General features: G+C 33.7%; 1 protein-coding gene across 5 annotated transcripts in view; it reads right to left on the reverse strand.

Annotated features, from left to right (window-relative positions):
• The window catches only part of RSF1 (remodeling and spacing factor 1), a 128,077-nt gene that overhangs the window by 49,740 nt on the left and 61,387 nt on the right, over nucleotides 1-16,950 (reverse strand). For all 5 annotated transcript variants that reach the window (XM_074216959.1, XM_074216961.1, XM_074216958.1 and 2 more), the window contains 3 exons: nucleotides 16,110-16,267; nucleotides 4,498-6,236; nucleotides 2,842-3,048 (listed from right to left, as the gene is read on the reverse strand). In XM_074216959.1, the coding sequence (XP_074073060.1) occupies nucleotides 2,842-3,048; nucleotides 4,498-6,236; nucleotides 16,110-16,267 (2,104 nt within the window). The remainder of the gene's footprint in view (nucleotides 1-2,841; nucleotides 3,049-4,497; nucleotides 6,237-16,109; nucleotides 16,268-16,950) is intronic.

Raw genomic sequence — 16,950 nt, forward strand, 5'->3', positions numbered from 1 at the left:
TGGACTGGTAAACTCTGTAGCAATTATAGGCCTCCTGAAAATTTCCTAGAAATACCTTTTGATTCACACTGCAAAGTTTTTTTTTTATAAGCAAATCACATCTCAAATGGCTGTGTGTTTTTCCATCTTGGTGAAGAATGTTTTTTTCATCTTGGAATATCGCCAGTGGCTTCCTCAGAGAAGAACTAAAATGTTGCAAAATTAAATACAGGTTTCTTAAATCTTCATAAACCTCAGTTTACTCCTCAGTCAAACTGAGGTTCAGAGTATTGGAGTGGATTTTTTATCTAAGGATAATACCTACTTTGACTATCTAATAGGCTGTGATGACTATATTACATAATATGCTATAATGTGAAAGGCCTTTAATGCACAGTAACATGCTAGATAAAAATGAAGCGGAGATAAACTGATAGCATCATGAATGCAACAGATTAATAAGATGTCATCAGAACCTCTAGTTCATCATGGTTTCACAGTTGGGGAAACTTTAGCTGAGGGAAGCTCAGCACCCTGCCTGAGATCAGAGAGTAAGCTCTTGAAGATAGAGCTGGAATCCAGGGTCTCTGATTTCAACTTCAGTGCTTTTTCTATTTTAACATACACATGACTTAAATGCAGTATTAATATAATTTCAGGATAACAAGTCATTTAGATCATTTAGATTGCCTTATGACTATTTTTTATTAGATTTAAAACATTATATACTCATGAGGGTATTCTTTTGGATACATTTCTCCATCTTTAACCCTGAAGCTGAGAAAAAGAGGGCGGGGATCCAGAATACTCTGTGCCATTCTCAAGGATTTTATTCTTTGGGGAGAGTTCTAGTGTGTGCCCCTACAACATGGTGAGCACTTCACACTTATTAAAAGGGGGTGGCTAGGTAGCGCAGTGGATAAAGCACTGGTCCTGGAGTCAGGAGTACCTGGGTTCAAATCGGGTCTCAGACACTCAATAATTACCTAGCTGTGTGGCCTTGGGCAAGCCACTTAACCCCATTGCCTAGCAAAAAACCTTAAAAAAAAAAAGCAATGCATGGATTCTGTTCTGCAGCCTCTTCTGTACAGTAAGCTAAATATGTAAAAAAGATGAATGCCAAAGATAAGGGTACTGTTGGCTTTTCCAATCTACTCACAGTTGACTTTAGAAATGTACAGACATTGGACAAAAGATAATTGCAATTCATCTTCATATTAATTTCCCAGACATATTATATGCTTATCCTGACAAATTAATTGCTAATACTGGTGCTCCTACATAACTTTACATCACTGAAATAATGACTAAGTTGAAAGAAGAGCATCCAAAGAATCTACATTTGAGAACATAATTTTAGAATCTTATGGATCTTGAATGGTACATTGTCTATACTGTGAAGATGACATAATTCTAGCCTGAAATCTTATTTTATAGTTACCATTTCTTCATTGTTTGGTGATTAAAGTCTTCACCAAGAAAATTCACTCAAATTTAATGGAATATAATGGCTAGTTATCTTGGCCTTCTCCTTAAATCCCTGGTGCTCTAATATAGATCCTCACATAATATGTGGACTCTAGTAATAAACACAGAAGAGATTTTCTTGCCTCCTTTTTCTTCCTTACCCATTTTTTTTCACTTATTGCCACAGTAATTATCTTAAGAGATCTGGTTGTCTCATTCTTTTGCTCAAAATCCATCGCAGTCTTAAATTCAAACTTCTTAAGAGTAGTCTCCAAATTCCCTGACAAGATGGCACCACCTTAATGTAACTAGTCTTATCTCACCTAACCATCCATATATTCTACGTTGTAGGCAAACTATATGACTATCCATCTCCCAAATACAACCGAAAAGCTTCTCCACTAGATACTTTAGAAGTTGTCTCTCATGATAGACAAATAAATCAGACATTTAGCTTTTAGTTCTCCAGACCTGGACCATTCATTCTGAAAAAGTAAGTTCAACAGCAAAGAGATGAGTCAAAAAAATCCATCACTATTGCTCTGAGCATTATACTTCTATTTTATTCTGCCTATTTGGGCAATGTTAAGGGTAATCAAACATGGTTTACATACACCAGAAATGCTATTAAAATTGTGACCATATTTATCTTCATTTCATAGAAGTATTTCCATTTCTATAAATTCCCTTCTTATTCCTGATAACTTCAAAATATGCTATGATCTGGGGTGGCTAGGTGGTATAGTGGATAGAGCACCAACCCTGGAGTCAGGAGGACCTGAGTTCAAATCCAGCCTCAGACACCTAGTTGTGTGATCTTGGGCAAGTCACTTAACCCCAATGCCTTGCAAAAACAAACAAAAATTTTACTTACACACACACACACGCTATGATCCAATGTAGTCTAGTAAAAACATCTTGACTATTGGACTAAGACTTCTATGTGACTGGAGTCACCTAACTTTTTCTGGATCTCAAGTTTCTAAATATATAAAATGGGGAAAATAGTATCATAGAATTTTTAGAACTGAAGAAAACCCAAAAGATCATTTATCTAGTTGAATCCCTTTATAAAACAAAAGAGAAAGCTTAGATCTAGAGAGGTTAGTTAATAATCACTGTCCTATTTCCCTGACAGGGTTATTGTAAGGATTAGACAAGACAATGACTCACAAAGTGGTATCCTGTTCCCTTCAATGTTTTCTCAAATTTCAGGTGGGATAGGACTTAATAGACATTGTTTCTAAGTTCTTTATTCCTTAAACCATCTGGAGCAATGGGACTACACAAGACAGAAAAGTAGGAAACATATAAAATCATATGCTACCATTAGGATGCTCAGTGACAATTGCAATTCAAGGATCTTGAGAGGATGAATTTATAGCAGGGACATACTAGTTCAGGATGATTAGGAAGGCCACATTTCTTGCATGGTTCATCATCATCTGCTGGCACAGCTTCCTCAGTTTCCTTTTCTTCCTCCTCTTCTGACTCTGCAGATGATTTTTCACTCTCAGATTCTTCACTTTCATCATTGCTAGAATATTTCCATCGACCACGTGTTCGAGAGCCTGTCCACCGGACTTTACTCTTGGATTTCATCTAGGATACAATAAAAAGTGGGACTATCTCTCTCATCACATTCAACTGAGATCAATGTATACAATTGTAAAAACTAACAGAATGATTTCTGTGGGGGGGGGTGGGGAGAGAAGTAAGAATGGGGGGAAAATTGTAAAACTCAAAATAAAATCTTTCTTAAAAAAAGAATGAAGGAAAATAGCAAAAAAAAGTAGGAGTATGTTTATATTATAAAACAAAGTATCACTGACTATCAAAAACTTATTCAAAATATTTTGAATTAAATATTAAAGGGAATTTATAAAAAAAATACAAAGTCAAAATTGAATCCTAAAATTGCAGAGTTGTATGAGACTCCAGCACTCATCTACTCTGTTCTACCTGAGGCATGAATGTTCATCATAGAATACAAGAAAAGCATTATATCTAACTTTAACTTGAACATTTCATCATAGGGATCTTTGGGAACTCATTCTCAAGAAAGGGGATCTGGGGTAATCAGTACTTTGCAAATATTAGATACTTAACAAATATTTAATTGATTATTAGAAAATTCTTCCTCAGAGTGAGCTAAAAATTTGTCTTAAGTTAATGAATACTCTCTAGATTTCAACCTAGTTTTCTGCCTTCTGGAGTCTATTCCCTTTTCCACAAGACTCCTATTCAAATTCTTGAAGACAGTGATTGTGTTTCTCCTAAGATTTTTTTCTCTAGGCAAATTATCCCCAATTTCTTTAACCAATTGTCAAATGACAAAATTTATAATATTTAAAAACATTTAAAAAGTTCTGTTTATGCACAGAACAAAAGAAAATTAATCTGAAACATTATATAACTCAGAACTAGCACAGTGAATAGGATTCTAACAGAAAGAACGTTTTTGTTTCATAAATTATTTTATGTTACTTATGTCTATATAACAAAGGAAAGAAGATTATACATACAATCATAAATAGGATGATCATGTGAAAAAATGAGGGGAAAAAAATCTAAAATGAAAGTCAATACTTCAAGTTATCAGATTCTATTAATAACAGTCGAGGGAGCACAGCTAAACTATTCATAGCAATTAGTATTTTCGAGTACCTGAACCACAAAGCTGGGAAAAATCCTGGTTTTTAAGAATAAATTAGAATTATATTTAAAAATTAATCAAATCTTATATGACCTGAGACCTGGGAAAAATCCTGGTTTTTAAGAGTAAATTAAAATTATATTTAAAAATTAATCAAATTTTATATGACCTGAGACCTGGTTCCTAAAGCTATTCAAGTTACCCTCTTCACAGATCAAAAGAATTTAAAACAAGACCCTTAGATCTAGCTGAATGTCTTTATTTTTCTAGAAATGGGTAACTTTTCAAGTATCACTTTACAAATCCAAATCAAAGAATTGTAAACACACAAAGATCCCAATATTGCTAACTAAAAATGAATTTAATCCTGGGGCCAAAATGGTGAATAGTTTTACCTTGCTGATTTTAGAATTATCCTTGTCAGGTTTCCTTGAGTTCTCCTTCTTGTCCTGTTTTTGGACAGATGCCGTGTCTTCTCCTTTCTCTTCCTCCTCTCGTTTTTTATCAGCCTTTTGATCTCTTATCTCAGCTACTTTTGCTGTAGGTCTTGATATCCTTGGTGATCTTCTTAAAGTTCGGCCAGTAGTTACTTTTTCTTCTTCCTTTTCTATTTCTTCCTTTACTTCAGTATCCAAAGCCTTTGCAGGAGACTCAGGCTTTTTTTTCCTGCTAGAGATCCTAATTGTTAATTTAATGCCATCTTTCTGCCTTTCGGATGTTATTTCCTTATTTTCTGTTTCAGTGGTTTCTTCCTCCGGAACCAATTTATATTTAAATTTACTTTTTTGTACAGTGGATCCCTTCTTGGTCTCAGAAGGGTCTTCTATTTTAGAAGATTGGATACTGTCTAATTTCTCAACTCCAGTTTTGACAAGTTCCACTTCCTCCTTGAGGACCTCAGAGTCCGTTTTCTCCAGGGAATGACTATCTTCACTGGGCTTTGTACTTTTAGAATCTAACCCATCCTTTTCAGAAGCTGCCTTCTCCTGGTATTCAGGAATAACAGGAGGTAGTGAGATCTCTGCTTCCTTTGGAGAGCATGGTGCCTTCTCTGGATCTACAATGCTCTTTGTAATCTCTTCAGGTATGGGACTCAGTTTTGATGTGTCTTTCTCAGAAACCGTCTTCTTAGACTTCTCTAATTTTTCGAGACATTCTAGAAGTGGAGGCCGTTTGTCCTTCTTATTTTTGACAGAAGACTTCTCTTCAACTTTCTTGGTACCAGTTTCAGTAGTAGAAAAAGCTGTTTTCAAAGAAAGATCTTCTGCCATCTCTGAAGTATCTTCAAGAGCTTTTTCTGCTTCTAGAAGATCAGTTTCTTCCACTCCTTGAACTCTCTGAGGGCCCTCTCCATCTTTCCCAGATTCACTTGTTTTCATGCTCTTATTTAGACACATCAAGGATTCTGACCCATTGTCCACCACCAAGCCATTTTTCTCCTTGGAGAGGTAACTACCCCCTTCCTTTACACTGCAGAACTTGGTTTCTAGTTGCTCTGTTTTATTCCTTGGAGTATTTTTTTCACCACTAATTTCTCCATTGACTAGCTGTTTCCCCTCAGGACACAAAGTCGTGATTGTGGGAATTCTTTTACAAATCTCCTCCTCAGGTTTTACATCCTCTTTCAAAGTATCTTTTGTTGGAGTCACTGATTTACACAAAGGTCCTTTGACTGGGCTGTCAAAATCATCAGTCAATTTAATCTCACGTTTTTTCAATGGTATCTTTGCTTGCTGGTCATTTTTTAATTTTTCAGTTTCTTCAGTTGATTTCTCTGTTATTTCTGGAGGAGGCTTAATGCCAATCTCTAATCGCTCAGGTTCATGAATAGTCATTTTTTCTGTGCTACTTTTAATATCTTTTGGTTCCACTTTGCATTCCTTCACTTCCACTTTAATAGGTTTAACATTCTCCTTGAAGGAATCACTTTCCTCTTTAGGGATCTTTTTCTCTTCATTCTCTAATGAGGGTTTTTCTAGCTTCACTATGACTGGTGTTTTCACAAGATCCTTTTCTTCTGCTTTCTCAATTTTTACAGGATTCTCTTCCAGGGCAGTGCGTACAGGAAGATTTTCTGTTTCTTTTTCTGGGTCTTCCACTTTCACCTTCTCATCTTTCAATTTTAATTCCTCCTCTATAAAAACAGATAAAGGTTAATTACACAGAGGTTTTCATGGTTCTCACAAGTCTTAGTACATACATCTCACTTTGAAGGTTTTCTCTTTCCCTGAGAAAATCATGGCCTTTCTGTCAGTGGAAATAAACAGCAACATTTACTAGATAGAACTCTGAAACAGACCAAGTACATACCAGATAATACAGGAAAAGGTCATATTTCTGTTTTAAACATTGTTTAATTCAAAGAGTATACTATCTTAACCACAACATATGGGGAAAGATATAATGTGCACAACTCAATTACCATTTTCAAGTCTGTTTGTGAGTTACAGGAATATATTATAGAACTTCTATTGTAAAGTAACACGAAGAAAATGATTTCCAAACATCATTCTTTCTTCAAAAACTATTGAACTGATTTTCATCATTATTTTGTTTTCTATTTATTTCACAGGAATCACAGAAACAAAAGGCAGGGTAAACAATTTAGTTGTTTTCATTTTACAAAGAAATTCCTTGGATTTATTAGTTACTTCCTCTTTTATTTCTATTTTTTCCTATACTTTCTTTTCAATAATGTAGTTACTCTAAAATGTAGTTACTCCAATGTAGTTAATAATGTAGTTTCTCCAAAAAGAGGAAATTAGATAGAACAGTATTAGAGGGGACTGACTGTCAGTATTCACTACTACTGTGCCAAGGATGATTTCCATTTAGAACAAAGTATACAAAATACCACATAGCAATAACCAACCTGGAAAAACTCAGCAGGCAGGATTAGCCCCTCCTTAGAGTACAGATAAGCATGGACTAATCGAATGTAGTAGAAAAATGCATTTTCAGGCTCCAAACTTGAATGCAGAATTGTATTCAGATTTGGAGATTTTAAGCAACTGAGAGCAAGAGATGTTAAGTGGCTTGTCTAAGACCTAAGATCACATAAGTAGAAAAATGATAGAACTGTGAGATACCCTGAAAGATAGCTTGTTCCAAATAGGAACATTGTGACTTCCACCTTACTTAAGGAATTGTAGATAGCTTCAGAAAAACAATGTGATATATGGTTAATTAGATATCATAATAATAAAGAAGTTTAGTGAGCATATATAAAAACATTATTTTTGTGAAATGATGTTGGTTGAAATATCTTTACATAGAATAAGGATGCCTACCAAAGAAATAAAATTATCTTATTGCACTCATAAAATCAGGGACTAAAGATTATATCACAGTAGAACTGGCATAATGATTTAAAAGATGAGCTCATTTTTTTTCAATGAAAACCAATTCCTCATTCTAACTAATCCTACTCCAAATATTCTCTGTTTACTAAGGAAAAAACACAATCCTAAAAAACTCCTAACCAAGATAAAGGTTTTTAAGATATGCAGAATTACTTTGTAGCAAAGGATAAATCAAGACCCGAGTTAGAATCTAATTAGAATAAAGCAGGAAAGATATAAAAAAATGAAATGACAGAATGAAGTCAATATTCCAGGTTTTTTTAAATTAAACTTAACATTTTTATTACAAATCACAAGGTTTATATTTGGCAATCATGCTACAAACAAAGTGTTTAAGTACCATTCAGGAAGCACTCAAGATTCTTGGCCAGGCATAATGGTGCCAAGTATCCAGAGATTTGTTATTTGACACCAGTTGATAAATTAATAAATAGATGGCATTGAACATAGGATGGAATCTGAGCTAGCAGGAACCTTATAAGTCATCAAACAAAAGCCCCTAACTGTTCAATACAAAAACAAAAGACAACATCTGTCCTAGGAGAGAGTAGCATGAAGCAAGTTTAATCAATTAAGAAACACTCATTAGGTGCTTTTGTGCCAGGCCCTGTGGACACAAATGATAACCATGAAACACTACCTACACTTTTAGGGAGGAGGAGAAACTGTATGTATATGTGTACATGTACATACATACTTATACATGTATGTACATGTAAATGGTTATATAAAATTACTGATATAACAGTTTAGGGAGATGCCTAGAAGCTGGGGTATTAGAAAAATGTATATAGTGGTACTGAGCAGAATTCAGAAGAAGAAAAGAATTTCTAAGAACATAGGTAAGGAGGATGTACATTCCAGATATGGGGTTCAGTTAGTAAAAAGGAATGGATACTAGAGAGGCAATAAATGTCATATGTGAGGAGCTTAAAAGGAACTGAAGACTACAATAAGTAAGGTGTAGTTATGTATAATAGGACTAGAAAAATCAGGTTGGCACCATGCTGTGAAGAGCTTTAAAAGCTAAAAAACAAAGCTTCTATTTGATTCAAAAGGAGTCTAATCCAATGGATAAGAAGAAGGTCCTGGTCAAACTTGAACTTTGGATAAACAGTTTGATAACCAAGTGAGGATGGATCAGAGATGAGAAAGGATTAAAACAGGGTGATCCAGGTGAAAAGTGAGAGAGATCTTCACTAGGCTGCTGGCCCTGTGAGAAATATGGAGGCAGAAATGACAAGATTTGGCAGAAAAATAGGGAAACTGTCAATAGAGGAAGGTTGGGGATAAGAAATAGTGAATGCAATTTTGACCTGCTGAGTGAGATGCTTAGAGGACATCAGGTTTTGAAATAACCAATATGAACTTGCATTTGCTGCAGGATGGTAAGCCAGGAATGACCAGGCTTGGTAGATCCAGGAGTCATCTAAATAGAGATAATAAATACACCCAAGGGAGACAGTAAAATCATTAAATGAGAGTGTAAAGAAAGAATAGAAGCAAACCCAGGAAGGAACCTTGTGGTATAATCACAGTTAGTAGTACTATATGGATTATGAATCAACAAAGGACAAGGAGAATGGTAGAACAGATAGAAGTAGACAGAGCAATGGATCCACAAATCAGAAGATCTAAGTTCAGGGAATCTACCTTAGACATTTACTAGCTGTGTGACCGTAGGTAGACAAGTCATTTAAAGTTGTCTGTCTTATTTTCCTCATCTATAAGATCAGGATGTACCTACCAAACCAGCACTATTTTAAGGATAAAATAAGTAAATATTTGCAAAGTGCTTTGCAAATCTTAAAGTATTATATATAAAATTACAAGAGGAGGGCGTGCCATTAATTGAGGAATTGCTGAACAAATTGTGGTATATGATTGTGACTAAATATGTTATGGTGCTAAAAGAAATGACAAATAGGATGATTTCAGAAAAACCTAGAGGAATGGATACAAAGTGAAGTGGGCAGAACTAGGACAATAGTAATTGACTTTTTTTCTTTCTTTTCCTGTTGTTCAAGTCTTCTTGTACAAAATGACTAAAAATGGAAATGTTTTAAAAGATTGCACATGAATAACCTATCAAACCACTTAGCATCTGAGGGAGGGAGAAAGGGAGAAATGCATAACTCAAAACTTTTTTATAAAGTGCTATACAAATGTCACTTATGATTATTGTCATTATCAACATCATCATTTTTTTTTTGCAAGGCAATGGGGGTTAAGCAACTTGCCCAAGGTCACATAGCTAGGTAATCATTAAATGTCTGAAGCTGTATTTGAACTCAGGTCCTGGTCCTGTTGACTACAAAGCTGGTGCTCTATCTACTGTACCACCCAGCTTCCCCCATCATCATTGTTATTAAATGAGTATAGTGTTGCAAATGCTCTGAGATAATAAAACATTTATCACAGAATAGGTGTTCTGCTGAAAAGTTCCACCTACTTAAGAGAGGATGAAAACTGATGCAAGCTGAGAAAAAGTCTTAAGGTTTGGCAATTAAGAGATCACTGTTAACTTTAGAAAGAGCAGAACAGGGGTGGCTAGTTGGTGCAATGGATAGAGCACCTGCCCTGGTGGCAGAAGTAACTTGAGTTCAAATTTGGCCTCAGACATTTAATAATTACCTAGCTGTGTGGCCTTGGCCAAGCCACTTAACCCCATTGCCTTGCAAAAAATCTACAAAAAAAAAGGAGAATAATAGTATTACATGCCATTCTTATACCACAATTGAATTAACCATTCCCCAAATCAATGAATAGATAGATGTCCATTTCTTTGCTACTATGAAAGATGTTGTGATTATTTTGATGTGTAAAAGGTTTCTATTTCTGATAGCTGATTTGTCATTTCTTTCTATGTTGATGCAATCAAAAATACAGTTGAAATTCTACCAATTTTGTTTTGCATCATTGACCTGTGATTTTATTATTATAGGGAAATCCAAGAAAACTCCCTCTGCTGATGCAACTTCTCTTCAACTTATAGTATTAAGAGAATTGGCCTGAATACAGAGAGGTTAAGTTGCCTCCTGTGACTAAGTCAATGTCCCAGAGATGAGATTTTAACCTAGATCTTCCTGGTTCTAAAGTCAACCATCAAAGCACTCCAACATTCAGTGTCTTAAACTTTTGGTCTTAATTTTTTAATATGTTTTATATATGGTAGCACCTCTCTTCCTACTAGTATAAATGTTAGTTTCATTTTTAGATTTTTCTTAACTCTATTTCTTATTAAAAATTGGCTGAAGTAAATGTTTTCAATTTGGTTTCCAGTATCTGGTATTTTGTCAGTCTGCTGGGCTGTGGAAAATTGAACAAATATATTCTGCCTACAATAGCTCTGCAATCTTTTTATTTAGACATCAAAGAAAGAACAACATTCATCATCATGAAATAATATATAAATAATAGATCACTTAATATTGTATCAGTCTCTTCCTTTACATTCTCACTGTCAAACACCTAGAGAGAGGCCCTTATTATCTTATTTAAACTTGTATACATTAATCTCTTAATTAGTCTTCTACCCTTTAGTTCATCCTACATACTCCACAGGATCACCTGTCCCAAAACATTTACTCCATCAGGTTATATCTCCTACTAAAAACTAAAAAAGACAAAGTTTAAAGTCCAAATTACTCAACAAGATTAAAGGTCTACTATAATCTGTTTCAAACAACCCTTTCACCCTCACCTAATCACTGCATTAATAAACTCCCTCTTTTGGTCAAAATGATCTATTTCATATCCCCTCAAAAAATTTACTGACTTTTACTCCACCAAAGTCTTTATTCAAATGAGTGCTTCCATGTGGTGATTTTTTTTCCCTTTTGGGGTGGGAAAATATTATGAAAATATTCATAAGTCTAAAGTATGAATGAGTCCTATTAATGATCTTTTCCCCATTTGTAAAGTAAGAAAATTAAGGATAGAATCACCTTCATTAGAGGCACATAACTGCAAGAATTTGATAAAAAAAAAAGTATATATTAATGAAAGAATTAATCTAGGTTGGGTATTCTTCAAGAAGGACAATAAAGTAGAACAGCTCAGCTCTCAAAATCTACTCTAGCATGAATTCCAAAGAGCACCATCATCAGGAAATACAAGAAAAACAAAGTGACACCATAAGCAAATTACAGGAGCATGAAAAATTTTACTTGTTACATCTATGGATAAGGGAAGAATTTATGACCAAAGAAGAGATTTAAGAGATATAAAATAGATAATTCTGGTTACATTACATTTAAAAGCTTTTGCCAAAACAAAACTAATGCAGTCGAGTTTAAAAGGAAAGCAGAAAACTAAGAAAAAAAATTTACATTAAGTTTCTCAAAAAAGGTCTTATTTCTCAAATATATAGGGAACTGAGTTAAATTTATAAAAAATATGTTCTTCCCCAATTGATAGCCACAAAATAGCAACACTTTTCATAAGAAGAAATTAAAACAATGAATAGTCACAAGAAAAAAATGCTCTAAATATCTACTGATTAGAGAAATGCACCCATCAGTTTATCTAACTGTGAAAAGCTGTGGGCTGAAATCTGCAAAATGAAAGTCCAAAACTAGTTTTAGTCAAGAATATCTTCAGATTTGATACTGTGGTACTCACAAACCTACAGGACTCAAGAGTGAGAAGACAGTAATATAAGCATGCCCTGAATCAGACTGCCCTGGTCAAATATTCCTGATGTCCTTAAGAAACAGCATTCTAATGAGAAACAAGATAATAATGAAAATAATAACTAGCACTTTTTTAAGTGAAATTATTAGATTAGTGAAACAAGAGCAAAAGAAAAGGAAATAAAAATTGGAGTTCAAGACAAAGAATTGAAATGAGAAAGGACAGATTAACTTAGGAAGTACAAAACCTTATTCAAGTTCCCCTGAAAATTACATGGTATCAGAGAGAGAGAGATATCAATGATACACCAAGAAACAATAGACAAAAATCCAAGAAGTGAAAAAATTATCAGAAAACGTTAGCTATTTCCTATCAAAAACAACTGACCTGGGAAGGTCATGGGAAGCATCTAAGAAGCAGCAGATAATAAAAAAGGCATAGATAGCAAATTTTTTAAAATAACAAATTAATTCTGCTCAAATCTAGCTGAACTAAAAAAAAAATAAAACAAAGAACACACTAGTCATTTCCTGTGAGAATTCCCAAAGTAAAATCCCCAAGAAATATTACAGTCAAAATCCAGAATGTACACACAAGGATGTGTATACAAACACTGCAGCTAGACAGAAAAGTTCAACTAAAAAGTGACAAAAGTTAGATATAAGTCCAATATCCACTACCATGATGAAGAGGAAACATGGGAAAACAATATACCATTAAGAAAAATATACAAGCATACATTCAAGAAAGATTTACTCTACAAAGTTGAGACTAATCTCATGAGGGGAAAATGTACCTTTAAACAAAAAGAAAACTTTCTAATATTCCTCATGAAGAGAGAACACTGAATAAATACTTTGAAAAAAGCATTCTCAGGAGTAAAGAGAGATAAATGTTATTTACAAGAAATACACTTAAAAAGATTTACATTGTATTAAAGTATTAAAAATAGATTTAATTATTTAAAAGGGATGAACAGCTCTTCCCTTGAGCTGTCCAAGGTAATCATTTAAAATGCTAAGGTACTCTCTTGATCAAGAGAACCCAACAAAATCATGCAAGGAGTTCAACTCTCTGAATTCACTTCCAGAACTTCCACAAAATAAAACCATGCTATCAAGGATATACATATCCAAAAAGCTACCAAATATCTGAAAGATGTCATGCTGAAGAAACAATGTGTTCCCTTCTGTCAGTATAACAATGTGGCAGGTGTGTCCAGGCTAAGCAATGGGATGGACACAAAGTGTCAAAGGCCCAAAAAGAATGCTGAATTTTTTTTTACATGAGAACTGAGTTATTGCTACGTTATGTTTAAATATGCAGAGAATAATGTGAAAATGAAGATTCTCTTGTCATCAAGCATATCCAGGTTCAAAGTTCCCAAACTACAACAGTGTACTGATCAGGTTCATGCTCAAATCAACCTATACCTGAGTTGTATTGAAATGATACTTGTTAAAAAAAGAAAAACTGTTCCTAAGCTAAAAGAGGAAGTTGCTCAAAAGAAAAAAGGTATCTCAGAAGACACTGAAGAAACAAACTTTATGTCCCAGGGGTAAAATACATTTAGAGTGGTTAAAAAAAAAGCAAAATGAAAACAAAGATAGAATAAAATGAAAGGGATGAACAAAGGAAACACAATGTTTATAGGTATCATAGAAAATGAATTACTATCTATCTATGTTGCAGAAGGTATAACATCTAAACACCTAAAAGAAAATGCAACTGATTTATTTAAGTAATTGGCTAGTAAGTCAATTTATTTAAAGAACAAAAGTCATGGTGGGCTAAGTGAGTGATTTCAATGCCTCATGCCTTCTCAGAAAAAAAGAAATTTAGCCAAGATGTGCAATCAAGTTAAGAATCTAAATTGATTGTGGAAAGTTAAAAATGACAGATTGCAGGGGGTTACTGAATGCAAAAAGGAATAAACATTTTTCATTGTGATGGATATTTTCAAAAACTGAACATGTATTGGAGCAAAAAACCTCACAAATGCAAAAAAACATTAAAACATTATTTACTGAAATTCAATACAATTGTATTCAAGAAAGGTGACTTTAAGAATTAAAAATTTATTAGATTAATTTAATCCTAAAGAATTGCTAGGTAAAATAAATCACAATAGAAAATTACATAAAATAAAATGACAAAATGACACCATACAAAAACTTCTAGAATACAATCAAAGCAGTGATGAATGGAAAATTTAGCTCTCAAACAATTTAATCAATAAATAACAGATGGATGAATTGGATATGAAATAAAATGGGGGGAAACATCTCATAATTCCTAGATTTTTTTATCAACTAATTGGGGTGGCTAGGTGGCACAGTGGATAGAGCACAGGCCTTGGAGTAAGGAGTACCTGAGTTCAAATACAGCCTCAGACACTTAATAATTACCTAGCTGTGTGGCCTTGGGCAAGTCACTTAACCCCACTGTCTTGAAAAAAACTAAAATAAAAATCAACCAATCAACTAAATAACAAAACAAAAATTCTAAAACTCATAGATAAGATTCATAAAAATGCAAAAGCCCAACAAACTGATAAATAAAAGAGGTTGCTTTAAGGAAAAACAATAAATAAGATATCAAACAAAGTCAAATTTTTAAAAAGAGAGCTAAACAAAACTTCCAGGATCAGGAAGTAAAAAGAAATTTCACAAATAAAAGAATTTATTAGAAAAAGGTTTTACCCAAGTATATGACAACAAAATTAACAAAAACAAATGTCTAACCAAAAAAAATATGGATAGCTTCAGAGTTATAAAATACTACACTAACAAAACAAGAAAGAATTCAAATAATCCAATATCAGAAAAAAAAAGATATTGAACAAGTCATAATAGACTTCTGAAATAAATACTCTCCTACTATCTCCAGAATCACATGGATTCATAAGTGAATTCTAATCAAATATTTAAAGAATCTAGAAACCTGCTTGTCAGAAATGGATATGTTTTAAAGAATGTGTTCACATTACTTTAAAACTATTTCAACAGATCAAGAGCTGCTCAGGTTGTTCTTAAAAAACCCCAACAACAACAAAATCCACAATAGATACTGTGAATTACTGTTTTTCCCTAAATACATATAAGTGATTAATAAAGAATTTTATATATAAAAATTTATGTCTCCTACATTTTATTCTATCTATATACCCAGCACAATAGAGAAATGAGTAAAAGATAAAGACTAAGGTCAATAAAAAGAATTTTATCTAAATTGTGTTTCAAAGTAAAAAAATCAGGAAAGTTAGTGGACTCCAGCCCGGAAAGACTTAGGCATAGTATAATGGCTATATATAAAGTACATAATGCAAGTTTTCATGTGGAAGATGGGTCTGGACTTATTTGACTTGTTTTGTTTGAATCCAGAGGAAGAATTAAGAGCCAGGGAAAATGTTTGGTTCTGAATGAGATGGTCAAATTTCATTGCTTAAAATCAAAACAATTTACAAATTCCATAATTTCTCAAATATTCATAAACATCATAATTTACACATAATGAATTACTGAAAACTTACACATTTAGATATCACTACTACACACACACACACACACACACACACACACACACACACACACGATCATCTACTCATTGATCATAATGAAATTTTCTATGGTAATTTAAAGTTTACAAAGCATTTTCTCACAACAATCTTGTGAGGTAAATTGAGGCTAAGAGTTGTTACAAGATCTGCCATTACACAGTTAACTAGTGGCAGAGCTGGAACTTGAGCAAAAAGCCTTCTTATTCCAAATCTGATTTCAAATAGCACTGCCATTATTGCCAGCTATTTTGTGAAGTTTTTTTTTGATAAAGGGAACCCTCTGAACCCTCTGAAATTGATGCTTTTTTAAAAATGAAATACTAGAAAATACAAAGAAACTAATTTTAGAATTTACAATAGGATTCTGTTGTCTGTATTCGAAAGCTGGGGGAAAAATGTAGGACAGGGTATGGGGGAGAAGGGAAGTTTTTAAGAAATGCAATTAAAAAACCTTGTTTATTAGTTGTTTCTCCATCTTTTTTAGTTTCTTCTTCCTCTAGGATGGGGCTTTCTCGGGAGGAGACATCCTGTTGGCTAGAGTTTTTCAAAAGTGCAGGGTCTATTTGAGCTTTCAGGAGTTCCAGAGTCTCAGCCAGTTCATTCCTATTTCTAAACAAGGCAAAGAAATATGACACCATGAAAATTCACATTTCAGCTCACAAAAGCTATCTTACTGACTTCCATTTTTAACAGTAAACACCATGTCTGAACCAGCCCTCCACATATACAATGGGTTCTTAACAAAGTTAAGTATTCAAAAAAGAACTTTTATTTCAATCAAATTCTTGTTTTCAACTTTGTGACTTTTTCGATACAGATTCCAACTATACACTTGGTAAAAAGTATTGATAAATTGAGATGATTGAAAAATTAAATCATCTCTTGATTCATTACTCATTGAATTTCTGAGTTGGCCTAGGCTCATCAATACTCAAAGCCAGTTTTCTAGGAAAGACCAAGAGCCTGCATCCAACTAGAAGAGATTTCCATGTCTGGTTGAACTGTTAAGAGTAGGATTTTAGTAGAGGTAAAAAGAGTGATAATGGCAATTAAATCACATCCTGTTTAAAAAGCAATCCTGTGACATGGATACTGAAAGTAATTCTTGAACTCATTCAGCAGATGGAGAAACAGAAGCTATTAAGTTAAGGAATATTCTTGGATTACAACCATCCAAATCAGTGTACTTTTTTTTTTTAGGATTTTGCAAAGCAATAGGGTTAAGTGGCTTGCCCAAGGCCACACAGCTAGGTAATTATTAAGTGTCTGAGACCCGATTTGAACCCAGGTAC

Source organism: Macrotis lagotis, chromosome 1 (assembly GCF_037893015.1).
Source record: "Macrotis lagotis isolate mMagLag1 chromosome 1, bilby.v1.9.chrom.fasta, whole genome shotgun sequence".
Classification (NCBI taxonomy): Eukaryota; Metazoa; Chordata; class Mammalia; order Peramelemorphia; family Peramelidae; genus Macrotis; species Macrotis lagotis.